Source organism: Filicampus tigris, chromosome 19, assembly GCF_054856515.1.
Source record: "Filicampus tigris isolate MCC_2025a chromosome 19, RoL_Ftig_1.0, whole genome shotgun sequence".
NCBI classification, from domain to species: Eukaryota; Metazoa; Chordata; class Actinopteri; order Syngnathiformes; family Syngnathidae; genus Filicampus; species Filicampus tigris.
In genome coordinates, this window is record NC_141235.1 from 854,813 (window position 1) to 879,977 (window position 25,165).

The 25,165-nt window shown below is 47.9% G+C and overlaps 2 protein-coding genes across 8 annotated transcripts in view; both read left to right on the forward strand.

Annotated features, from left to right (window-relative positions):
• The window catches only part of LOC147128737 (zinc finger MIZ domain-containing protein 1-like), a 68,074-nt gene extending 47,241 nt beyond the window's left edge, over positions 1 to 20,833 (forward strand). For 3 of the 7 annotated variants that reach the window (XM_086016610.1, XM_086016611.1, XM_086016612.1), the window contains 22 exons: positions 38 to 156; positions 839 to 952; positions 1,442 to 1,547; positions 8,242 to 8,277; positions 11,317 to 11,452; positions 11,858 to 11,972; positions 12,052 to 12,269; positions 12,579 to 12,780; positions 12,853 to 13,128; positions 13,226 to 13,408; positions 13,537 to 13,614; positions 13,695 to 13,863; positions 13,931 to 14,072; positions 14,915 to 15,125; positions 15,202 to 15,307; positions 15,470 to 15,639; positions 15,724 to 15,791; positions 15,875 to 15,943; positions 16,320 to 16,555; positions 16,633 to 16,790; positions 17,247 to 17,537; positions 18,372 to 20,833. In XM_086016610.1, the coding sequence (XP_085872736.1) occupies positions 88 to 156; positions 839 to 952; positions 1,442 to 1,547; positions 8,242 to 8,277; positions 11,317 to 11,452; positions 11,858 to 11,972; positions 12,052 to 12,269; positions 12,579 to 12,780; positions 12,853 to 13,128; positions 13,226 to 13,408; positions 13,537 to 13,614; positions 13,695 to 13,863; positions 13,931 to 14,072; positions 14,915 to 15,125; positions 15,202 to 15,307; positions 15,470 to 15,639; positions 15,724 to 15,791; positions 15,875 to 15,943; positions 16,320 to 16,555; positions 16,633 to 16,790; positions 17,247 to 17,537; positions 18,372 to 18,479 (3,261 nt within the window). In that variant the 5' untranslated portion in view covers positions 38 to 87 and the 3' untranslated portion in view covers positions 18,480 to 20,833. Of the gene's footprint in view, positions 1 to 37; positions 157 to 838; positions 953 to 1,441; positions 1,548 to 5,879; positions 6,025 to 6,062; positions 6,573 to 6,861; positions 6,899 to 8,241; positions 8,278 to 11,316; positions 11,453 to 11,857; positions 11,973 to 12,051; positions 12,270 to 12,578; positions 12,781 to 12,852; positions 13,129 to 13,225; positions 13,409 to 13,536; positions 13,615 to 13,694; positions 13,864 to 13,930; positions 14,073 to 14,914; positions 15,126 to 15,201; positions 15,308 to 15,469; positions 15,640 to 15,723; positions 15,792 to 15,874; positions 15,944 to 16,319; positions 16,556 to 16,632; positions 16,791 to 17,246; positions 17,538 to 18,371 lie in introns of those variants that run through there. The other 4 variants (XM_086016613.1, XM_086016614.1, XM_086016616.1 and 1 more) reach the window with 4 other exon arrangements.
• Positions 20,834 to 21,612: 779 nt separating this feature from the next.
• On the forward strand, positions 21,613 to 24,430 carry ppifb (peptidylprolyl isomerase Fb). Its single transcript, XM_086017072.1, has 7 exons — positions 21,613 to 21,710; positions 21,783 to 21,940; positions 22,105 to 22,135; positions 23,254 to 23,342; positions 23,412 to 23,508; positions 23,800 to 23,875; positions 23,950 to 24,430. The coding sequence occupies exons 1-7, from the start codon at positions 21,614 to 21,616 to the stop codon at positions 24,083 to 24,085; spliced, it is 684 nt and encodes a 227-aa protein (XP_085873198.1). The 5' UTR covers position 21,613; the 3' UTR covers positions 24,086 to 24,430.
• The last annotated feature ends 735 nt before the right edge of the window (positions 24,431 to 25,165 follow it).

Here is a 25,165-nt window from a genome sequence, read left to right on the forward strand (position 1 = left end):
GATGCTAAAAACGCTGCGCGCCTTGTGTGTGTTGCAGTTTAATGGGCGGCCGGTAGAGCGCCAGGAGGCCATCGAGGGACAATCGACATGAACTCCATCCCGTCCATGGACAGACACATACAGCAGACCAATGACCGGCTGCAGTGTATCAAACAGGTCAGACGCTAACAAAGTGGTCCGGCGTCGCGTTCGGGCGAGGCTCTTTCTGAAACCAGGGAGGGACTGTTAAACGCCGGATCCTTGATTTTCGGCTTTGTGCTAACAGACGGCCGGGGAAAACCATTTTTTCATTTTGGGCCTTCGGTGGACTTGTTTTGAAGGAATTTTGATATGAGGGCGCCATTATCGGCTCAGTATATTTGACGGATTCATTGGTTGAATTGTTTCTCGCGAACATGTGAAGCTAAGCAAAAGATGTTCGTCGTCTCAGTGGGACCGATACCGTTTGATTATTGATAATATATCGAATTTGATTTAATTGATGTGTTTGTTGTTCTTCTATTTATTTTTTTTAAATCATGTTCAAGAATTGTATTTTATTTTGTTAATTCTATTCTTAAATTTACTCACTGTTGTTATAATATATTTTCGATTTTTGATTATTCATTGATTGAACTTAATGTCCACTTTTTCCACTGAACATTAAGAAGCAAAGAAGGCGGGAAAACGCCAAAGCAACTGGCCTTTTTTTTTTTTTTTCTTCTTGAATAGTTCAATCAATATCCAGAGTCCGTTTTCCAAAGGTCCATTTCTGGTTGTATGTCATCCCTTGAACTTTTCGGTAGCATTTTCTCTCTCTCTCCTTTTTTTTTGTCCCTCTCTGCACGCACCTGCGCAGCACTTACAAAATCCGTCCAATTTCCAAACGGCGGCGACGGAGCTGCTGGACTGGTGCGGCGACCCGCGAGCCTTCCAGCGGCCTTTTGAGCAAAGCCTGATGGGCTGTCTAACGGTGAGTCCGCATCTTACATCATCAACGGGGCAAACGGGGCTAGCCAATAATTTCACGATCCTTTGGCCACTGATCAAAGCAACGATATGATCACAAATGATTGGCTTGCAAGTTCATTGCAAAACATTCTTTTTCCTAATTACTGTTGTTCGTTTGGAAGTGTTTACTGATGAAACAAATCCAAGTAGCGAGTTGTACTTGTTAACCTTTTGGAAACTGAGAGCTTCTTCATGTCATGTTAGGCAAACCAAGACTGCAAATCACATTTTTTTTCTCATAAGAGATTCAACCGCAGTTCTTCTTTCACTTGATTCAAGTGCTGGCCATCAGTAATTCCGGGAAAATATGGTGATTTTCCCCAACGGCCGGCCTTATTATGAATATATTGACAAGGTCCTCACTTTTCTGAGGTTGTGGACTTGAGTTTTCCTCCGCGTTGAAGTCGAATGTGCAAAGCAGCAGCAAGTGACGCTCTCGCGGCCGGTTTAGGTGGTGAGCCGCGTGGCGGCGCAGCAGGGCTTCGACTTGGACCTGGGCTACCGACTGCTGGCCGTGTGCGCCGCCAACCGGGACAAGTTCACGCCAAAGTCGGCAGGTAAGAACTGCACGTTGTTTTTTTTTCCCCTGCCACCTTCACCGCCGTTTCCAAAAACTGCCACCGCCAGCATCGTCACCCTCCCTCATGCTGATACTGACCAGGAAAAATAAGGGGGGGGGCAGGGGGAACATGATGAGGTCCATCATGTCGGTTGGCGTGAAGGATGATTTGAGCGGCTTAATGTCGTTGTGGAGGCGTCGGGGAAAAGCTTGCGGTAGCATGTGGCTAATGAAGACGTAGAGGCTGTCAGCGGCTGGCTCGAAAAGCCGGCCGGATTTTCTTTTGGCCCCCTTCACAGTTGCGGTTTTCGCCTGTGTCGCGGGTCTCTGTCAAATCGTAACTTGTTTGAGTTTTCGCTTTTTCCACTTACTGATTGATGCTCCGTCCAGTTTTGTAAGGCGGTCGCTTATGCGAAGCCTCCGATCACTCGACGCCTGCCCAAATGAACTCGGGCTGCCAGTTTTGCTAAATACTTTAGACTGCGACTCGATGTGAAATCGAATCGTCACCCCCTAACTCATTTTTAAAGCACTTAGAAGTACAAGTGACACAAGAGATGAAACAGTGAGCTGTGTAACGATTTTCAAGAAACAAATCAAAATGGAAGTCAACTCAAAGTCGAGTGGAGACTTTCCGAACTTAGCCAAGAAGGTCCCCGGTTGCAAAATTGGTGACCGAAATGTGACTCCAGTCAAGTCGTGTTGGTTTGTGTTCTTCTGACGTAGAACAATTTGGAAGTCAAAGTAGACGAGTACTTAGCACGTCTGCCTGACAGTTCTCGGGTTGGGGGTTCGAATCCAGACTGCGGGCTTCCTGTGTGGCCTTTGCATGTTTGCCGCAGAGAAGGCACACAAGCCACGCAGGCTGGCCGGAGTTCTCTGCTCCTCTCCTCCCGCATTTGGGGAGGCCGTCGTCAAGGACGGTTGTTAAGGCGCTTCTGTGGCAACCCCCCCAGCCCCACCGCACCCCCGCACGTTCCCCTGACACCCAGCGGCGCCGTTGCCCAGCAACCCCACTCGCACGGCGGGGGCCAAAAACGTGGGGCGGACGCTCGACTCGCGGCGGCGGGGCTGTTGAAACTTTTTTATTCAAAGAAAACTTGAGGGACGCAGGGGCCCACACTTGTTTAGCCAACATGCTTAAATCCAAGACGTTGTTGGGCAAAATAAACAAAGTCCTTCTACTTTTGAAGGACATGACATCTTTCCGCAATTCTGGGGTGGCCCTTGTACGGACGCTTTCCTCGTGACTTGCCGCCAACTTATTTGGACACGGGGACGTGCGTGCGACACCTGTAACATTAGCCCGTGTGGAAATAGAATCCCTGGAAAGCTTCAAGGCAGGGGGTGTGACTCAAACGACTGATGTTCTTGGATTCATGGTTGCAAACAGCAAACCTAACGACTCGATTCATTTGAATGAGCCAAAAAACACAACTCTTGAAAATGTCCAGCTCCAAGAACAAAGCGGGCTGAATGTGGCCACACTTTGCCTTTTTTTTTTTTTTGCTGTTGCCGGGCGGGCGCGCATCAGCAATGAAAATCGATCGAGTGACCATTAACCCCAAAAAATCACGGCTGGTAAGTCAGTCCAATTTCAGGCCCTGTTTGAAGCTTCCTGTTGCATTTTTGTTGGCTCATGGAAATCACTGGGCAAAGGGTGCAGTGTAAAAAAAAATCAATGCTCGATTATGAAAAAGCCCGTTTCGGCCGACCTTTGCTGCTTGGGTGTGCAGAACCCGCGGAAATAAACGCGGGTCTTAGCAAAAACTTGATTTGATCGGCGACCGAGCCGGCGCTTTTTCCCGGATCTGCGTGTCGCACTTGAAGCGGAATTGCTTTTTACCGTTGAATGGGGCTGCGCTTGACAAGAGCAGAAAAGGCCGCCGTGTCATTTAGTGAGTTGAACAACTGATAGCTTGAATGGATGCACTCAGGGGAAGGGAGTGAGGGGGAGGAAGGCTGTCTGTCCCACAATGCACCGGGGCGGGCGGCAGAGAAGCCAGGCGGGGGGATGGGCGCCAGTACTGACCTCTTTGTGAGCAAGATTAGCCGCTTCTATTAATCCGTCATTAGGTGGGGGGCATCAAAGTAACGGGCTAGGTTTGTTGATCTCACCCCCGTATCGCCGCCGTCATCATCGTCATCATCATCACGGGGAACACGCACCATTGGTGTCGGTTGTTGTCCGCCAAAAACCAAAAGCTTCCTCAACATTTTGGGGGAATGGTACACTCCCGATTGTTTGCGCCTCAACAGGCTCTTGGAATGTCTGCCTTCTGAAGAGTGAAAGGACAAGGGAGGGCGGGGGCAGGGGGGGGGAGAGGGGGGCTAAACAAGCCTTTCAGCGAGCTAATTGGTCGGGCTGAAGCTCGTTTGTCTTTGCTGCTTGTTTTTTTTTTTTTTTTTACACATTGAAATAACCTCCGACCGCTCGTTAGCTGTGTCAGGAGCTGCGTCGGCCCGTCGTCGGTGACGACCGACACCGACGCCCGCCGAGCCAACTTGACAATATGTAGAAACACTGCCTGTTCTGTTCTTCTTTCCTAGAAACAGTAGTATGAGTTGTGAACCACAAAAACAGGGTGCGCTTGTCAAGGAGAAAGCCGATTGCCCTGGCTGCTGTAGCTCCATTGAAATAATCCCAAGTGGCCCGTCCACGTTGTCGGGATCTCATCTCAAAACACATGGAACCCCTTGCGCGCGTTTCAAACACACTGAAACGGAGTCACGTACGCTTGTCGTAAAGTCTTCCTCGGCACCCGTTCTCCGTCTCGCTGTCACGGAACTAATCGGAGACGATCATACAACATCGCTTTGAGGAAACAAAAAGTATGCTGGTTTGCAACAGTTTGAGCGATGAGAGCACAAGCGTGCTTGCTTCAAGCAGTTTGTTTGTCACTCCCAGTTGAAGTTTGCTGTGAAAGCAACTCATTAAACAAAAGGGAATCAAACGCTGGTTATTTAAGCATGAAATACGTTCATCCCAACCATATAAAAACAAGTCCGCTAGCTTAATGCTAACATATCATGCAAAAGGCCATAGAAGGGCGGATGGAATTTAGCCCTCTGCTGTTGAAGTCTGCCTGAAATTGAAATCTGAATGCCCTCGGGCTCGCATTGCCAAGGCTACAGCTCAGTCGTTCGCCATGCGAGCCCGAGGGCGCTCCATGATAAAATGGCTCCCGCCCCCCTTCGACATGGATGAAAACACACCCACCAACACAATTTTCATCCAAAGATTTTGTTTCCACTAGTGTGGGCACATACAACAAACCTTGAATTTTTGTTTCTCAAGACGACTCTGTGAATGTGCGTGTGACATTTGATGCCTCGGGTGCTGCCTCGCTTTGTCAGCGTTGCTTGTGGTGCTTTTCTTTTGCTTGTGTCATTGTTTATCCAAGCCTGATGAGCTCTAATTGGCCCCTCCCTTGCCCACCAGGAAGCCACACCAACACTAAGTCGCCGCCTCCTCCTTTAATTAGGTTGTGATGGATGATGTCGCCCGCAAAGGGCGGTCACTATCTGTTTTTTTTTGCTGCAAAATGTTGCATTTCTTAGGCCTTGTCTACACATAGCCGGGGTTTTTCAACAACCGTATATCCTCCCCCCGCCTGCGTTGGAATACACCTAAAAAAAAAACGCATCCACACAAAAGTGCGGAAGTGCGTTTTCAATTGCACGCCAAGCCTCTGGGCGGCAGTAGTTAGCCAAATACTGTCCATTCGGAAGGAACTTCCGTCATTTTGACGTCACTTCTACGAAAAGCAAAAACACAGCGCCAAACTCCTTCGGGAGAAGAGGTCGGAAGTGCTTTTAAACCTTTCAACGAGAAGCGGTGGTTGGTTGCGGACAAATAAGTCAGCAAAAAGCGCATCGAGAATGGCAACAACCAAGGCAGCGCCGCAACGAGAATCCATGTCGACTCGCATGAAAACACGCAAAGTCGCGCAATGACGTCAAAGCATTGTTGTCGCACGGTGACGACGTAATTCTCCGGGTGTAACCGTCCGCGTCAAAACGCTAGTGCGGAGATATCCGCAAATCTCCACTGCGGCCGGAGTTTAGCGTTTTTGCTGAAAAAACTCCAGGCACGTGTGGATGATAGGGCTACTAACCGCAGGCTCGTATCGGGCGTTTTCAAAAAAGCCCGGTTAAGTGTAGACAGGGCCTTAAAGGGAACAGGGGGTGGGGGGCGTTGTGTAACTGGAGCAAGGCCAAGGCACAGACACATGAGGCCCCACCCCCGCTCTTTGCAAGGTTGAAATGTGAGCTGCCTGCGTCCCCCCCCCCTTGCTTTTCTGCTGGCTCCCCTCCCCTCCCCTCGCCCGCCTGCCTGCTGGCGAGGAGGCTCCGCCGCTGGTGTAGTGTAGTGAGTGAGTGCGTGCGCGCGTGAGAGCGAGAGGCGACGTGTGTAATGGGCGAGCGCGCAACGGATGACTAGACAGCAAAAAGGAAGCCGCATCAATCCGGAGGTGAGGAGATCTGCCTTCTCTTGACTCGCTCTCGTCTCGCCTTCTCCTTGCTCGTCTTGACGCCTTCAAACATTTGTGGCCTCCTCCCCTCGGACTACAAACATGGCTCCCCTCGGCCGCTCCTCCTGCTAGCGTCTTCTCCGGGGCTGTTTTGCGCGCACGGGAGCCGGCGGCCAATGTAGCATCGGCTCCATCTGTGATTGGCCTCGCTGTCCTTTCTTTTTTCTTTCCCTTTTTTCTTTTTCTTTTTTACAAGCCAGCCATGAATAATTGATGTGGATTGCGCAGGCGGTCAGTGGACTCGGCGGGAGGGGGCATCGCCCCGAGACGCTGGGGGAAAGGAGGCGGAAGGGGGCGGCGGGGGTTTGGAGGCCGAGCGGTGTTACGGGAGGGCTCGAAATGAGCCGGCGGCCGGAGCGCAACGGAAGGCTGGCCCGCCGTCGCCTGTTGGAAAGCGCCGTTTGTCCGACCTGACTTGTGGTCCCGGCTGGCTCTTGCCGTCGCCCGCCGCTCACGTGCAGCAAGGCGGCTTGGCCGTCCGCTCTCAGGTGACCGCAATCGATGCTTTCTTCTTCTCAGGGAAGTGCATCATCAGTCTTCATTTGAAGAAAGTGCAACAGTGTTTCTTACTTTTAGGATAATTGAACATCCATAGTTGGCGTGTGTGGAAAGTGCAATATGAATTTGTGCACTTTTTAGGAAATGCGGCTTCAACAATTGATTTTGTTTTTTGAAGAGTTCAATAGCTTTTTTTTTTTTTTTTTTTTTTTTTTAAGAAAGTCTAACACCAACAGTTTGTCCTGTTTTTAGGACGGTACAACCCTAGTAGTTTTCCTTTCAGCAAAGTGCAACATGAACCTGTCTATTTTTTCAGGTTAGTCCAACATCAGTCACTTGTCTTCTTTTCAGGAAATTGTGTCTGTTTTTTTCTTTTATCGCGAATTGCTACATCAGGAGTTTGTGGGCCTTTTTGGAAAATGCAGACCCGCTACTGTGTTGTGTCTTTGTTGTGTTTGATTTACGCGTCATTTGAGTTGCGAGAGACGAGGCGGTTGTTACGCTTGACGTCGTCTGCATGAGCGCTAGCATAGGCGGCTGGTGCTACATGGCACTTCATGCTCCTTCGAGGTACAAGTGGTACTGTAACGCCGCAGCCAAAATGCAAAACATAGCACTGCTTGCGTCTTTTCTCAACACGTTTGCCTTGGTTTTAGCAGACAAGTCCAACTCAACTGCACTCTTTTCTTGACCTCCTTTTAGTCACCGCTCGGCTAAAATGCGTCGACAGCGGATTCTTTGGATGATCTTGGCAACTTTTGACAACGCAAATGAGAAAAAGCACCCAGCTTGTTGCTAACCGCGTGATGGCGGCAACAGCTGACTGGCTGCGCCTTTGAGCCACTCGACGTGGCCTTGATGATCCTGTGTGACCTACTTGAGGCGCCGTTTTCCAGAAGCCTCCTGGCACGTTATCGCTTTCGCCCTCAGCCCACAGACACGGGGGAGCAATTCGCACATTTTGGCGGTGCAGATTTGCGCCCGTGTCGCAGCAACTGCTCTCGATGGGAATTTGAGCCCCACGTAAAATTCTTAGTTACTTGGGGGGGGAACGACAATTTCCTCAATTTAGTTTTGTGTCCGCAGCTTCGCCACTCCTGTTTTCGCATTTCTGTCATTGTAGGTGGCAAAGCTTTGATGGCCATTTTGGACCATTTGGATGTCAAAGAATCACTTTGAACCCAAAGCTCCAGCCAAGTTGACTTCTTGGTGCTTCCGAGGCCATATGACATTTACGAGAGCAAATTCAAGACAACGTCATTATGACTGTATTTGTGCGTATAGTTAGTGGCTACCAAGGCTAGGTTAGCATTTCCTGTCTGGCATTAGTACACAAAGTGGAGAAGAGCAGAAAAGTAGCTTCTGCTTTTCTAAGAAAGTACGTTGACTGTTTGTTTGTTTTTTTTCCCTTCAATTTATAAAACCTTTCACCCACCTCTGCTTATTTTGTTGAAAAAGGTTGCAAATAAGACATTTTACAACTGTAATTGCGATACCACACTCCCACGCAACTGCAATCTTTTTGCTTGAGTTAGGGCACTTAATGTCAAGGTACCACTGTGTGTGTGTGTGTGTGTGCGTGCGTGTGTGTGTGTGCGCGCACGTGTACGTGCGTATGCATGCGCAGCCCAGTAAAAATGTAAAATTTGAACCCTACAGAAACCAACTGCTGCAGGAGGTGTCAGTCTGACTCAGGTACTGCTTGTCTGTCCCAGTGCAGGAAGCCATCATGCACACGTTCCTCCTCCTCCTCCTCCTCCTCCTCCTCCTCCTCCTCCTCATCAGGCCATTCTGTCCGGTGTGGCTGCGTGGTATTGTTGTGCTTTTGTTGGTTTGGGATGATGTGGCTGCTGCGGCTGCAGTGTGGAGCATGTGACACACGTGATGTTGTGTGTCCAAAGCCTTTGCCTGCTTCATGCTTCATCCCAAAACATTGAAAATATTGGACGGCGCTCAGTGGGTTGTTCGGCTGTACCTAATGTTTTGGCCAGCCAATGTATTTGAGACAGATACAGGAGCAGTCGATTTTTTTTTTTCACTTTGCCTAGCACCTCTCCCTAAATGATAGCGGTGACTACTACTACTACTAATCACAATGATAATATTAATAATGCGTCAATTAAGGCTGGTGAACCATGTGATTTGCCCCAGCCAATCATCACAGCAGATGCAAAAATGACATCGACGGGCTAGCAAAGGGCACCAGTGTGGCGGAATCCCTTAAGACAGGAATATTTGAACACAAACAATATAGCAATACTCAGAGACATATATTCTTTATCATCTGTGAAGGGTGACGGCTATCTATGTCACATCATTTTTTGCAGCCGAGTCCGACGTTATCGATTTGTGACACAAATTGTCCCTGTATCACAATTTTTTTATATCTTTTGAAATGGCTGAAAGTCGAGTGCAACATTGTTCAATTTAACAAATAAAATGGTTGTATGGCACTGCTCTGTTGGTGACCTTTAAAACCTCCGATCCTTGCAAAAATCCCATCCCCGTATGTCTGTGTTATACTGCCCCCAGGTGGCCATGGTGCGCACACCACAAGGAGGAGCACAGTGTCCAGTTAGCTGAAGTAAGAATAAAAAATTGCAAAAACTATTCACGTGCATACATTTTGATTAATTGTGTCCTTACTGTATGTTTTCATAAAGAGTGCAAATTTCCCCATTTAAAAGTTTAAAAGATTTTTGTCGGAATGAATGAATGTTCCAAGATGTCGCTCAATTGAGACAGATGGGCCGACTTTGATTCCAGATCTTGCACGCTGGCACATATGGCCGCTTCTAATGAGCGCGTAGGGCGTGCCCGAACCCGAGCCCTTCGGTCTTTGACCTCACCCGGACCCCCGCCGGACGCTGAAATGGATAGCGCTGTCGGCTGGCGTTAGCTAGCAGGCTAGCTGTTCCGCTTTGCTCAATTACTCCAAGACGATCCCGCACACGAAAGGTTTTTCCACTCGAGGTCAGCCGTAGCCGCTCACTCTTCTGCCACCTGCGAGTCGACAAAAGGTTGACCATAAGCGCTCGAATCCGTAGCCATGTGTTGCTTTTTTCTGAGAGCAGACGCTACAGGCACCGTCCGTACTCGTCTTTTGTATTCCGTCCCTCATCTTTGCTCCAATCAGAAAGGGACGCGCCCTCTCGCCGCAGAAATTCCGCCGTCGGAGGACATCTTGCGTCCAATTTGTTGCGCCAATGTTTGTGTCTAAGCCGGCCTGGGTTCTTTTTCGCTCGGTTGCCGTGTTTGTGCCGGGAGGCTTTTATGTTTGTTCCCGTCAGCCTCATTAGTGCCAGGCCTGCTCTGCCACCACTCGTGTAGCTGGCAACACGGCATAGGGAGCCGCACTTTGAAGCGTCCGCCCCTCCCAGCCCGCAAGTCATTTGAAGCTTTTGATCCGACCGACGTTCTATTTGTAGTGCCGCGGAGCAAGACGGACAAACGTGACTTTTTTGTACACTGCCATTGCATCCTTTTGCACCCGCCAGGCAGGTGCCCGATGCAGGCCTAGAGTGAACCCTGGTGGCCAAATGGAGGCGAGACATGCCGGATGGAAGTCGACTGCAGCAGCAACGCAGACTTGATTGATTATTATTCCTTATTAGCATTGGAATCGTCGCACTCAGAGCTTGCACTTCGCCATACTCTGCTACCTTGATCTGTTCCATTGCCGAGCTCCTAACTCACTTTCCGCATACGAAATTGATTTTTCTGTTTTGATATACGAAAGTTTGACTGATCTTTTAAGACCCCCTAAATGTTGTGTTGCCAGATATTATAAGCAGGGAACATTGCAAAAGAACGAGAAGCCACTCCTCTTTTACCAGAAAACTAAAGTCTGTTTCTCGCTTTTTCTGTTCTTGCGAAATCATCAGTAGAACATGGCTTGGTTTCACCCAAACAAAGAGTTTCTGACCATAAAGTGGAGAAAATGGGAGAAAATGAGAAAATGTCAAGCAGAATGGAATGACTTCAACGTTGTTGTTCATGCTACCTCTACAGTTGTTGTTGTTGTTTTTAAAAAAAAAAAATGTTTTTACCTTAAACCATAAAATGACAAAAGCAAGACTGAGAATGGGCTTTTGATGGAAAAAGCCCAATTGATGTATGGATATAGAAGTACTTGACTTGCCGTGCGTCACATTTCTTGACTTGAACGTCAATGTGGCTTTTTTACATGGCGCTCGTCATTCCCTTCATGGACTGAAGTGTACTGCCGATTGCGGCACATGCGGCGTTTGTCGCATACAGGATTTATTCGACTTCCAACGTTTTGGTATTTCTCTCCTGCACGATTGTTGACACAAACCAAAACTCCCGCCCTGATCTTTGATCTCTTACCGAAAAGCTGTGCTGGCCCCCACTCCGAAGCGCCGCAAGGCTCTCTGCCTCCCCCCTGCGGGTATCTGTTGGTCCTTTCAGCGCTTTGCAAACTTGATGTTTGCAGACCAACTGGGCCAGAGCCACCTGTTGAAAAACCTACTTGAGATCAAGCATATCTTTGTGGACGGTTGCATCGCAGTTTATGAGCATAAACGTCCATTGCAGTGCAAATGTAAATAATGCATCAATGTCAGAGACAAAATGATCAACAAAGCTTTGATGATCCCAAACGGTATGAATTGGCCTTGGGAGAGGTCTACGCTCCACTGACTGCACCTTTTGCCATTTTGAGCGAGAAAGACTCACCAGCAAACGCGTGATGCGCTTCTTTTGTCTTGGCAGCCCTTCTGTCGTCGTGGTGCGAAGAACTGGGACGCCTCCTCCTGCTGCGTCACCAAAAGAGCCGACAGAACGAGCCCCCGGGAAAAGTGCCCATGCAGCCCCCCATGAGCTCCATGAAGCCCGGCCTCTCGCACGGGTCAGTGTTCTCCAGCTGAAACGGTCCCGAGAACTGTCCAACGGGTCCCGGCGACAGCCGCGCGCTGTTGCCGGGACCCGTTGGACAGGCTCCAAGGAGTCAAAGCGCTCCAAGAAGTCAAAGCGCTCCAAGAATGAGCATGCGTACGGCACATAAGGAAGAGAAGTCCGATTGATTTAAAAAGGATCGGACAGGCTCGTTCATAATTTGACCCGGACGGTTCTGCATGTCGTGGGAAATGTGTCCGAGGCTGCAAGTTCCGCAAAGTGCATGTGAGACTTGCAGTCATGTGAAGTCCCGCATCTGCCGATTGTCTCCATTTACCATCGGATGAGTAGCCAGAGAAGCCTCCGACGTCGCGCTTGCCATGTGTGTGCCCAACTGACGCTTTGGGTTTCCCCACAGAGATGGGTCTTTTCCCTACGACTCGGTTCCCTGGCAGCAGAACAGCAGTCAGCCTCCGGGTTCTCTGTCGGTGGTGACCACCGTCTGGGGCATCACCAACACCTCGCAGAGCCAGGTGACAATCCAGCTCCCGGCCGATTAGCCAGCCGGCGGCCATGAAGCCCCTCCTCTAAGCCTCCCCTGACGCATTGCAGGTTTTGGGGAATCCCATGACCAACAGCAACAATCCCATGAACCCGGGAGGCAACCCCATGGCCTCGGGGATGTCTGCCAACAATCCCGGGATGAACCCCTCTCACTTCAGCGGCCCTCAGCAGCAGTTCCCCAGCAAAGGCGGCGCCAACCAGGCCTACATGCAGCAGGGCATGTACGGGCGGCCCAACTACCCTGGCGGAGGCGGCTTTGCTGGCAAGTAAGTTGGCCCTTGGGGGCCCGCCGCATTGAAATGACTTTTGGCCGGCAGAAGGAGGGGCCGACAACGCCTTCCGCTCCAGTCGAGTCCATTTACGACAAGCGCTGTGCTTGCGCTGCTTCGCCAAATGGCCGACGCGTACGCGTCGCTCGTTGCTTTCTAGGATTTCAAACTGAAACTGAAATCTGAAGATTTTTGCTCACAACACGAAGCAAAAAATCGACCGAGCGACGGCTCTGCAGTCGGAAAACTCTGAAAATTCGTCAGTCAGGGTTTGGGTGTACCTAATGTGTTGCCTTTCTTTTCAAGCTACCCCGGGGGCCCCAACGCCGGACCCGGAGGCATGGGCATGCCTCCACACTCGCGGCCGCCCTCAGACTTCAGCCAGCCCGCGGCGGCGGCCGCCGCTGCCGCCGTCGCCGCCGCCGCCGCCACGGCAACCGCCACCGCCACCGCCACTGTCGCCGCTCTGCAGGAGACTCAGAACAAGGACATGAATCAATACGGACCAGTAAGGCCAAACGCAGGAACAAAAACATTTGATGCCCGTCAGATGCAGAGCGAGCCCCGTTTTGTCTTCCAGATGAGTTCCTCTTTCCAGATGGGACCAAACCAGGCCTACAACAGCCAGTTCATGAACCAGCCGGGACCGCGCGGACCCCCGTCCGTCCCCGGGAACATGGGCTCAGGCATGAATGCGGCCAACATGAGCGGCCACCCGATGGGGATGAACCAGCCCAGGGGCCAAAGCATGGGACCCTTTGGAGGTCACGGCCAAAGGATGCCCCAGCAAGGCTATGCAGGACCCCGGCCTCAAGGCATGCCTATGCAGGCCATGAAAAGGCCCTATCCAGGGGAGGTGAGTGTGCGTCGCTGCCGACGCATTCCGGGCCAACCCTGAGCCTGGACTTTTCCTTATCCCGTTGCTCAGTGTTGAATATCTTTCTAAATGGCAGCCTAACTACGGGGGGCAGCAGTACGGACCAAACAACCAGTTCCCCGGCCAGCAGGGCCAGTACCCGACAGCCAACGCTTCCAGGCCGCTGCCGTCCAGCAACTACGCCGGGCAGCGGATGCCGGGACAGCAGCTCCAGTCGCAATATCCGCCGCCCACTGGTCCCATGGGCCAGTATTATAAGGTAGGACAAAAAGAAGGACCCCCCCACCCCCCACCCACCCACCCACTGGGGGCGTGTACCGATTGCTGGGAAAATATTCTAACATTGTTGCTTCCATTTTTTGTGTGTGTGTGATTTAATCACAACAGCAAGAGCCGCCTTTTAACGGCCAGACCGCAAACTTTTCTGGGAGTGGTTATCAGTACAGCCAGGGTAATATGAATGGGGTAAGTCCACTCTTTCCACCCAAACTGTTACCTTTGTCACCTTTTGATATTGTTTGAAACATTCTCATTTATTCACGCAGCCACCCAGAGCGATGGGCAACTACCCCCACTCCCCAGTACCGGGCAACCCCACCCCTCCGATGACCCCAGGAAGCAATATCCCTCCGTATTTGTCACCCGGTCAGGATGTGAAGCCGCCGTTTCCTCCTGACATCAAACCCAATATTAGTGCTCTTCCTCCACCGCCCGGTTTGTAACCGCCTCATTCCTGAACGGGATCACTTGACCTTGTCTGACCGCTCCTCGTCTTTTACAGGCAACCACAACGAGGAGCTGCGCCTCACCTTCCCGGTGCGTGACGGGGTGGTCCTGGAGCCCTTCCGGCTCGAGCATAACCTGGCAGTCAGCAATCACGTCTTCCACTTACGACCCTCGGTGCACCAGACGCTTATGTGGAGGTAAGACTTCAAGCGATGCGGTCAGTGTCACTGGTCTGGATTTACGGACGCTCTGTGGAAGAAGTCGTACGTCAGACCGGTTTTTGTCCAGCGGGTTAATCGGAATCATTTAACTCATTCAATCCCAAGCACATATTAAGTCATTTCATAGAGGCTCTAAGAAAGTCTGGTACTGAATGAGGAAATTAGTGTAGAGCGGAGACCAAGCCTTTGAAGACCAAGGTAGATTGGGACCGGACTAAGGTAAATCCAAGTCAACACCAAGTCAAGAACCCAAAGACAAAGATAAATTGAGACCGAGACGAGCCGATGTGACATCGACTCGAAACGCAAAGCCAGGCAGGCAATGTGAGACCAAGGCCGATCAAGACCCAGGCCAAGGCAATTTGAGATAGAGCTGCGAAGAAAACCACGATCGGTCAAAACTCGGACCAAGGTAATGCGGGGCCGAGTGGAGAACGGAGTCGAAAAACCACAACCGAGTGAAGAAGAAGACCGAGGCAGATCAAGACCAAGGCAATGTGAGAACCCAATTGGCAAGGCTAGAACGAGACAGAGTTCAAAAGCAAGACCAAGACTTAATGAGACCGTGACCAAGGCAAAGCAAGACTCAGTCGAGAGCAAGACCAAGACAGTGAGAGACCAAGACCAGGGTCAAGTTTCTATCCGGTCCAAATATTTGCCGCTCTGTGTCGCAAAACTCTCGAACCCCGGTCCTATCGAAACACGGGCCAAGCAATCCAATCGGCCAGCGCGTCGGCGCACCGCCGCCGTTCCCCGCGTTTGTGCTTACCATGACTGAGGTCTTGAGGATGAATCCAAAGTTCCTCTGTGGGTTCCAGGTCGGACCTGGAGCTGCAGTTCAAGTGCTACCACCACGAGGACCGGCAGATGAACACCAACTGGCCGGCGTCGGTGCAGGTCAGCGTCAACGCCACGCCGCTCACCATCGAGCGCGGCGACAACAAGACCTCCCACAAGCCTTTGCACCTCAAGCACGTCTGCCAGCCGGGCAGGAACACCATCCAGATCACCGTCACGGCCTGCTGCTGTGTAAGCGCCTCGCTCGGCAAGTTGCGGAAAAGACGCAAAGCCGGCTTCGGGTTGACGTCGGCGTTTGCTCCCGCAGTCGCACCTGTTCGTGCTACAGCTGGTCCACAGGCCGTCGGTGCGCTCCGTCCTCCAAGGTCTGCTGAAGAAGAGGCTCCTACCGGCTGAGCACTGCATCACCAAAGGTAAACGGCCAATGAAAGGAAAGCCGAAAAGCCAAGGAACCGCGCTCGTAGGAATGACGGAAAATGGAAAGGACGAGAATGTAAGCGCACGCGCCACAAAGGGAATGTGCGCTGACATTTGTTTTTCTTTTTATCCGTGGCCGTTGTGGCTCCCCCCCAAAGTCAAGAGGAACTTCAGCAGCGCGGCGTCGTCGTCGTCGTCGTCGGGCGGCGCCGGCCTCAACGGCGAGGACGGCGTGGAGCAGACGGCCATCAAGGTGTCGCTCAAGTGTCCCATCACCTTCCGGCGAATTCAGCTGCCGGCCAGAGGCCACGACTGCAAGCACGTTCAGGTACGGCGACGGCCGGCAATCCAGCAATCCAAAAACACACGCGCACAGCTCCGGAATCACGGCGGCGGTCACGATTTCTTGCAGTGTTTCGACTTGGAATCCTATCTGCAGCTGAACTGCGAGCGCGGCACGTGGCGATGTCCTGTCTGCAAGTACGTTTGGAAAAAAGAAAAGAAAAGTGTTTTCGTTCCCAATGGTTTCCTTGAGTTTTTCTTGGGTCTTTCTTTCTCCTCAGTAAAACGGCGTTGTTAGAGGGGCTGGAGGTGGACCAGTATATGTGGGGCATCTTGAACGCCATTCAAAAGTAAGACACTTTATTCATTTTCTTTGATAAATGTAACGCTATAGTGTACTATTGAAGTTTGCAGCCCGATCGTTTAAAATCATTTACAAAAAAATCTGATAAGAGGTATGTGTCATCACTGTAACCGTTGTTATTCATATTATTAGAATATTATTATTATGACATACTATGATGCATATTTATCACAAATCTACTTTCATGTATTTAAATTGCATTTACACACACTGACATACACACGCATATTGATATTACACTTATATTTATATTTTTGTCTACATTTGCAATATGTTATTCTTTGTTTTTGACATTTCCTGATACGTTTTCTATAACCTTATTGTGATTCTTTTCTCGCGTTTTGCGTCTTTGCGCCGTTCAGCTCCGAGTTGGAGGAGGTGACGATCGACCCGACGTGCAGCTGGCGGCCGGTGGCCATCAAGTCGGAGATCCACATCAAGGAGGACCCGGACGCTCCTCTGGCCAAGCGCTTCAAGAGCATGAGCCCCAGCCAGATGGTCATGCCCAACGTGACGGACATGATCGCCCAGCTGGGGCCGGGGCCCTCGCCGTACCCCTCGCAGCAAGCCGGCAACAACGGCGAATACGCCGGCCAAGGTAGGCCCTCGGCAAAGGAAGCGGTGGCCGCCTTGAAAGCCGGCTGACCTTGCGGCCTGGCGCGCTCTCTCTCCTAGGCCACAGTTACCACGGCAACTTTGAGTTCCCTCACGGAACGCCGGGCGCGACCTCTGTCAACGACTTCATGCACGGGCCCCAACTCTCGCACCCGCCCGACATGCCCAACAACCTGATGAGCGCCGACAAGCCTCTTTCCCACGCCGCGCCCGACTCGGTGAGTCGGCTTTTGCCCTTAGTCTCCTCTTGGATACCGCTTTTCACGAGAAGTCTACCAGACCCTTGTCGCTCTTTGGCTGCAAGAATTTTGCCACAGTCTCCACTGAACTGCCCTTGGTCTCTTCTCAGATAACATTTCGCAGACCCCCCATCTGTGCCACTGTTGTCAGTGTCTCGATGCCAAAAGTACGTTCAATGCCGCATGGCTGTCAGGTGCCCTTAATCTCCCCTTGAATAAAATGTATCTCCTTAATGTGGAGAGTTGAAAAGTCAATACTGGAGAGCCTGCACCGCTCTTATCAATGCTAGCCTTTTCTGACCAAAGAGTTTGGCAAAATGTCACTGTTGCCCTTAGTCTCATCATGGATAAAGTATGTCTCCTTGGAGAAGAATGTCCTTTGTTTTGAAAAGTGTGCCTTGTCCTGACCTGGGTTTTCCCTGCCCATCTTTGCAGATAGCTCACCCTTCTGTCAACGAGCCGTCGCATGGCACGTTGCAGCAGAGCATACACGGCTCGCCGCATGCGGGCGGCCAGTCGGGGCAGCAGCAGCAGCAGCAGCTCCACCACGGCGGACCGCCGGCCCCCTCGCGGCAACCCCCGCCGCCGCCGCCGCCGCCTCCTTCTTCTCAGCAGCAGCAGCAGCAGCCCGGTCCGAACAGCCATCCCCACGGCGACCTGAGCTTCAACACCTCCAGCGGTTTGGACAGCCAAGCCGGCTCAGACATGCCAGAACCTTCTTTAGACGTGAGTACCACCGGCAAGTAGAAGCCGTTTTAGTCGAGGCCCGTGGATGGATAGAGAGTGACTGACAGATGGAGAGAAGCATTTCTGCATGATAGAGAGTCAGATGCGCTTGTCAAACAATGTGATGGTGACTTGAGCTCGACCGTTCTATCGCCGTGGCCTTCCCGGGTTGGACGCTTTGTACCTTTTCCTCTTCATCGAAGATGGCATCCTGCACAGACCACTTAAAACCAGTCAAGACCGTGGCGTTAGAAAAATTGTTTAGGCTTAGTCCCAGGTGTCCAACTGCGGTTCTCGAGGGCCACTATCCTGCATGTTTTACATTTAGAGCTCCTGATCGTTTCAGTTCGGTGTGTTGGAGGAGGGAAACATCTCAAACGTGCAGGATAGCGGCCCGCCAGGACCGCAGTTGGACACCTTTGGGCTCGGACAGTAGGGTGTCATTGGAAAACTTTGGTGTGCGTTTGATAAGGCTCCGTGGACCCGTGCGTCAATCTTCCTGCTGCCATGTAAACGCTCTTAACTGGGGAAATGCAGACTTGTGCCGCTTTCAAGTCAAAGCAACCGGCAGAAGTTGGACTGGAACCTTTCAAATGGATGGATAGCTAGATTGATGATCCATCCATGTATCTCTCTCTGCTGCTTATAAACAGCCTACTAGAGCATCTGAGCTTTATTTGGGGCTAATCAGATGTTCGTCAGATGTTGGCAGGCGTGTGTTGAAATGTGAGCACAGCTGCTAACCGCACTTCTAAGAGGGTGTGTGCACTTTTGCAAACACATGATCTCCATTGTGCCTTTTCTCTTTGTCTCCTCGTCGTTGTGCCGCCGCAGCTTCTTCCGGAGCTGGCCAACCCGGACGAGCTGCTGTCCTACTTGGACCCTCCGGACCTCCCCAGCAATAGCAACGACGACCTCCTGTCGCTTTTCGAAAACAACTGACCAGGCTCGACCTGGACAAAAACAAAAACAAAAACCCGAAAGGCTCCGTACTTGACAAACACAACAAAGATGCACTCCCCTTCTCTTCTTCCTCTTGTAGAGCTTTGCTTCAGAAAGGACGTTAAAAAAAAACACACGTAAAACGACTCGTCGGGAGGCAACTTGAACTGTGCAGCTATTTTTGACACGTCCACTTTGTAGCATTCACAATCATCATCGTCATCATCATCATCGGAGATTGACACGCATCGTTTCAAAAGCACATCATTCATTTTTCCCTTCCAAAGTCAAAAGGTCTCCAAAAGTGAAGCACTGACGATACCTTTAAGTATTCCGGGGGGGGGTTTCACGTTCAGTTTTTCAGTTTGTTTTTTTTCCCCAGTTTTTCAAGTTTTGTATTCATTTCAGATGGCTGTAAAGACAAAGTCTTTTTCTACACACACTTAAGACCAAAATTGTTGACACTAGATTAGCAACTTCTGCTCCACAATCTCCCAAGTTGCAGCAGCGGCCCTTAGTCTCCTCCTGGATAAAATGCATCTTCTTACTGTGGAGAATTTGCTTCTTTTTTTTTTTTAATCACGTAAACTCCAAATTTGTCCAGGTTGTTAATCATTTTACACTTGGAGAATCACTCTCAATAATGTTTACTTGCATCTAAAATGAATAGAAGCAAGAATTTTTCACAGCGTAGTTGAAGTGCCCCTTCCTTCTCCCTGTCAGCCTTCTAAATGATGTGCAAAGTGTGCCAAGCTAACGCGTTACGCGTCTCTTGGATTAATTGCAACACTAACATGCTGAAATTGCTCAGTGCATCGATTAACTGGATTTTTCTTTTGTTTGTTTGTTTGCTTGTTGTTGCTGCCTAATTGAAGCATTTTTGGAAACTGCTCACCGAAGTGGGAAGGGCAGGAATGAAGTGAAGTGTGTATGTGTGTGTGTGGGGGGGGGGGGGGGGGGTTGCTTGCGTGTGTGTGTGTGTGTGTGTAAAGGCCGCATTTGTGCCACCTTTTCTTGACTGTGTCTGTCTGAAGCAGAAGAGTGCTGTTCAAGTATGCAAATGTATTATTTTCTAAGAAATGCTATCGTGGTTGTAAATATCATTGTGAATATTTTTCTATCATGTCGATGATGAAACAAACAAAAAAAAAAGATTGTCTGTCATCCTCACGTTAACCACGCGTGGCCGCCCAAAGTTTCTCCTAAGTTATTTCCTGTCTGTTTGACCTTACAGCGACATCATTCTTTATTTTGATTTTTGTAAAGCAAACACAGAAGCCTGTCAGAGATACCGAGTGAACTCTTTTTTAAATTCTTTTTTTAATTTTGCTGGTCTTCAGTGTAATACCAAATGTTGTCAATACAGTGGTATATGAAGGATGTGACAGAGATATATTTGAAAGAAATCATTTAAAACATCATCCTTTAAAAAACAAAACAAAAAAAAGCGTTTGAGATCAGCCTGTCTTTTTAATTATTGTTTTCATGACATTTCTGGGTTGCCTGTTTTTTTTAATGTATTATGCACATTTTTTTTAATTAATCTGTAATTCTAGAAATTCAATATCTCACTATAGGCTTTTTTTTAATTATTATTATTGTTACCATTTTTGTTGCAATATAATTTTTTCCCTCCCATTTTTGGGGGATAATTTATTTTGTACTTACACACTTTTTGTTTGTTTTTTGTGTTTTATGTGCTTGCTGGCCTTCAATGTAATGTGAATATCATCGTTGTTAATACGATGGTATTTTAAAGAACATATTTTAAAGAAATTCATGGTATTGTTTATATTGTTTGACATAAAAAAAACCTCTTTTTTATTATACACATTTCACCCCTTAGTCTTTTTTTGTAATTTATTTTTTTTTTTACTTTTTTTAATTCATCTGTAAGGCTAGAAAGCAATTTTCTCTCACTGTAGCCTCCCTAACTTTCTTTTAAGATGTCATTTAAATCACTTCTTCCAGTTCAGCACACTGACAAAAAATGACTACACTGCCACATCTTTTTTTTTTTTTTTTTTTTTAATATTTATATATACTGTTTGAATGGAACCATTGGATGAATTCATGTTTATTTCTTGCATACAGGTGAGCCACTTTTGTGTACCCTCAATCTGTAGTTGCACAATCACATGAAAGGATCTTGTTTTGGAAAAAAAAAAAAAAACAAACTACAAAAAAAAATGAAGGCCTGGAAATAATGTCCAGGGCAAAGCGAGGTCACGTGTCCTAAGGATGTCTGTATATATGTAAATGAATAGAGAGACATGTGAACAGAAATGTATTCATACATCCCTGGGAATGTGCATTGTTTCCTCCGAATAATAAAAAAGCTTGCAACCCCTCTACTGGAAGTGGAAAATTGTTAGTTTGATTCATTTTTGGGACTGTCCGTGTTATAATAAATGTTCTTGTCTGTCGCTTGTATACTAAAGCAAAAAAGCAAAAACAAGTGGTCCAGAAGATTCTAAGTAAATCCACATTTTTTACACCATGGACATGCCACGGTCTGTGTTTGTACATTGTATTATGTACAATAATTTCATACTGATTGGAAAATGTTTTTTTTTTTTTTTTTTTTTTTTAAGTCTTGCAAAGCTGTGTGTAGTTAGACCTTGTGTCACCCTCATATTTATCTAATAAATATGTATTCAGATCATACCCAGTCATTTTTTGAACTTATTTTGCCAATATGTTTTATTTTTCGGATAAAGTCATAAACAAACAATGGCTATCATTGTGTTTACAAGCTAAGCGTTAACAAAATTAATCCAATTTGAGTGAGAAGATATTTTGGAAACATTAGTAACATTTTTGTAAATTTCCCTTGTTTTTTTTCAGATTAAGTAACATCATTTTGGCTGTTACGACTTGTCATGAACTTTTGTTGGAAATGTTACATTATGGACATGATGTTATCAAATCAATATTCTTAATTTTTTTAGTTTTTTAATCAATATATATATATATAATAATAGTTTGCATTAATGCTCCCCCCAAAAATAGAAAGCCAAGTTTGAAAGAATATTAAAAAAGAAAGAAAGAAATGTCTCTTGACAACAATAGTTTTTTTTTTTTTACTACTACAGCAGTTGGAGTCGTTAGCGCGTGTTCAGTGTGATCTCGCGATGTTTAATCACGAGCGCGAGCTACCATGTTTACTTCCGGGTTTTTGGGCATGTGTTTCCTGGTTCCGCTTACGTACGGAAGAGCAGCGTGACTTTGGTAGGCGAGTGAGTGACGTGCGGCAGTTCGCTACTCTTGTGAGGCAAATTTCAAAAAGTTTTCTTTTCGAAGGTGAAATGATGCTACTATCGAACCGTGTGAAACTGTGTTCGCTGGCGTTCACGGCCGCCAGACTGTGCAGCAGCGGCCCGGCGGCTGCGAACAGCAACCCGACGGTCTACTTCGAAATTTCGGCCGATAACGAGCCGCTCGGCCGGGTAACCTTCGAGGTGAGGACACATTGAAGAGGACAACAACAACAACAACAAAACACTCCTCAAAAGAATACCCGACCTTGATTTGACTTTGAAGACGCGTTTAATATTGTGTCACAATTGGACTAACGAGTGCTGTTTCCCCCCTTGTTGCGGTTGGTCGCTTTTGGTTTGGCAAGCTGAACGCTGAAGTGGTGCCAAAAACCGCAGGTAAGCAAACTCGTGTTTTAAGGTGGCTCGCGGCTTCATCATGTTAGCACGCGGCAATCAACAGCAAAAGTGCAATGCATCACATGTGGCCCCAAAAGTATTTTTGAAGTCATGATCGTGTTTTTGTAGCGCATCGTTTTTTTTAGATTTTGGCGTTTTGAAGTTTGACCTCTAAAAGTTATTTAACCATGCTTTGCTTGTCATTTATGGCTACTTTTAGGGCGTTTCGGAAAAAAAATACTCCTGTCCTAACCCCCATTCCTAAGGCCTAAATAAAAGACTCAAATGCCATGCTCCAGACTGCCCCTAAATTGTGACATTTTGCCCCTAAAATTTGAGACAGTGCAACTCCAATTTGCATGCAGGCTTTTAAAAAATTTAATCATTTCTATTCTTGAATATGTTTTGTTGCTGACAAATTTCAGTCCATATGTTAATAATTTAGTGAAAATGAGTGTCGTGAATATAATTTTTGTAAGTCAATTTACAGTGTAGCCTTAAATCTTATGCTTGCGCCTCTAAAATTTCAGGTTACGGGCCACTGTGCTAGTTAAAAAAAAAGAAAAAAAAGAAGCTAGTCTAGAGCCCTGATATTACATATGTGTTATGAGAAAAATCCTAAAATTGCAACTTAGTATTTGTATTATGTCTCAAAGGAAAACATTTTTTTCTAGTTGGCTTTTTAAAAATAACATTCTTGCATCTAATATTCTGACTTTATCATACTGCAAAAACATTTCCTCCTTGTAAAATTGTGACTATTTGGTCATACATTTCCTTGTGACTTTCCAACTTTATTCTGGTAATTGTCCTTTTTTCCTTTCAGTGTGACCTTTAAGCAATTTTTGTGGTGATGTTTGATAACATATCCATGTTACAAGTTCTATAAAAAAAAATGCCATTCAAATGTATGAAGTTAATATTTGAACTAGCATGTTGAGCATTTTTGTCCAGCCATGTCAAATGAGTCACCCACTAGTTGTTGGAGAGAAATTGCTCATGATGGCTTTCCAGTAAGATGGGAGGATTCTTCTGCGGCCTTGCACAACATTCTTGCCTCATTTTTTTCCCTTTTCTCTTTCCGTGTGCATTCAAAGAAATAATTTTTTTTCCGGCAGAAAACTTCCGGGCCCTGTGCACGGGGGAGCACGGTTTTGGCTACAAGGGCTCCACCTTCCATCGGGTCATCCCTCAGTTCATGTGCCAGGTAACCTGCAGCATCTTGTTTTTGCTCCAAAAAATCCCCACCCAGAAGTAATCAGTCCTAAATTTGAAGGGTGGCGATTTCACCAACCACAACGGAACCGGCGGCAAGTCCATTTATGGATGGAAGTTTCCAGATGAAAACTTCAAGCTGAAGCACACTGGACCTGGTAGGATGAAGTGGCCTTGACTCTCTTGAAAGAACAGAAAAAGTTTGCACACCCCTCTTCAAATGCCTTTTTTTTTCTTATGTTAAAAACAACTAAACAAAAACATTAAACCATGCTAAATCTTTTCTTTTCTTTTTTCTTTTAAATGTGCATCATTAATGTGACCTAATGTAAATGGGTGGGGTGATTTTGGAAAGTTGCGCTGCAACAATGATAGATTGTAGATGCGCACTTCACGTTAGCTTTTTTTTTTTTTTTTTAAGTCTGAAATGTGTTGCTTCGCTCCTGCAGGAGTCTTGTCCATGGCCAACGCGGGACCCGACACCAACGGATCGCAGTTCTTCATCTGCACCAGCAAGACGGACTGGTAGGTGCTGACTGGCAAAGTGTGCCCGGTGGAATTTGCTCCATGTGTGAAGTTGCGCCGTGTCGCCGCCGCAGGCTGGACGGCCGACACGTTGTCTTCGGCAGCGTCAAGGAGGGACTGGACGTGGTGAGAAAGGTGGAGGCTTTGGGCTCGCGCTCAGGACGCACGGCCAAGAAGATCACCATCAGCGACTGCGGCCAGCTCAACTAGACGGGACGTCCGCCCGGCCCGTCATTCGCCTCTTGTCAACGGGTTCGCTTGAATGTCTCCCCATGAAATGTGAACTTGAGCCATTATGTTCATCAAAGGGGGACTTTTGTTTAAGGCAGATATGTTTTTTGTTGTTGTTTTTTTTAAAAAGTGACACAAGCAGGATGTCATGTGACTGTGTGTGTTTGAAAATGATACACATAGGGGGTGTCAACCTCATTTGAGTTGAAGGGCCACATTCCACCCTCCCCCCAATTTGATGTTAAGTGGGTCAGACCAGAAATGTTGGTGGTTTAATAAGCTAGAAATTTCTTCACAAGAAATGAACCAGAAATTTCAACCGAATTACTGTTTTTTCATTTGCACATGCAATTTACACATCAAAGTGGATCTCCAGACACTCGCTGCGTGGGCCTTTCAGCAAAATTCAAATAACTATTCAATTCTACTTCAAAATTTGCGTCATTTTCCGCAGCCATCCTAAAATATTGACCTCAACTGACTGCACACCAAATTCAAGTGGTTTGGGTTTTGTAGTATGGATTCAAAGTAGGGCCAGGGGTTGAAAGTAAGGACATGATTTTAAAATGGGGTTTGGCTTTTAAAGTCACTGGCGGAAGTAGAGGGGGGCTGCACTGCCCCCTGAAATATGCCTGGACACCCAACCCCCAGTTGCGAAGCCAGGTAATTGATGATTGATTGATTGATTTTTTTTTTTCTGGCAATTATTCTATATTTTACCCTATTCTCAATAGAGAACAGATAATGAATGTTTATCAGTGTTTTCTGAAGAATGTTTGGGGTTTGTTAAAAAAAAAATTGCAGAGCCACTGAGATTGAGCCTTGGCCAGCGCTGAAACTGAGCCGGGATCGACAAGACTGACATCAAACCCACAAAGAAATTGTAAGCTGTGCCAAAAAATGGTCGACGTAAAGAACAATTCACACTTGACTTGGACGGTGCAAGTTTACCCACACCCGACCCCTCAAAAATACTGATCAGCATAATCCATTTGGGGATACATCGAAAACAATACCAACAAATCGCAAACAAATCCTGATGGAAAGACCCAGATTCTG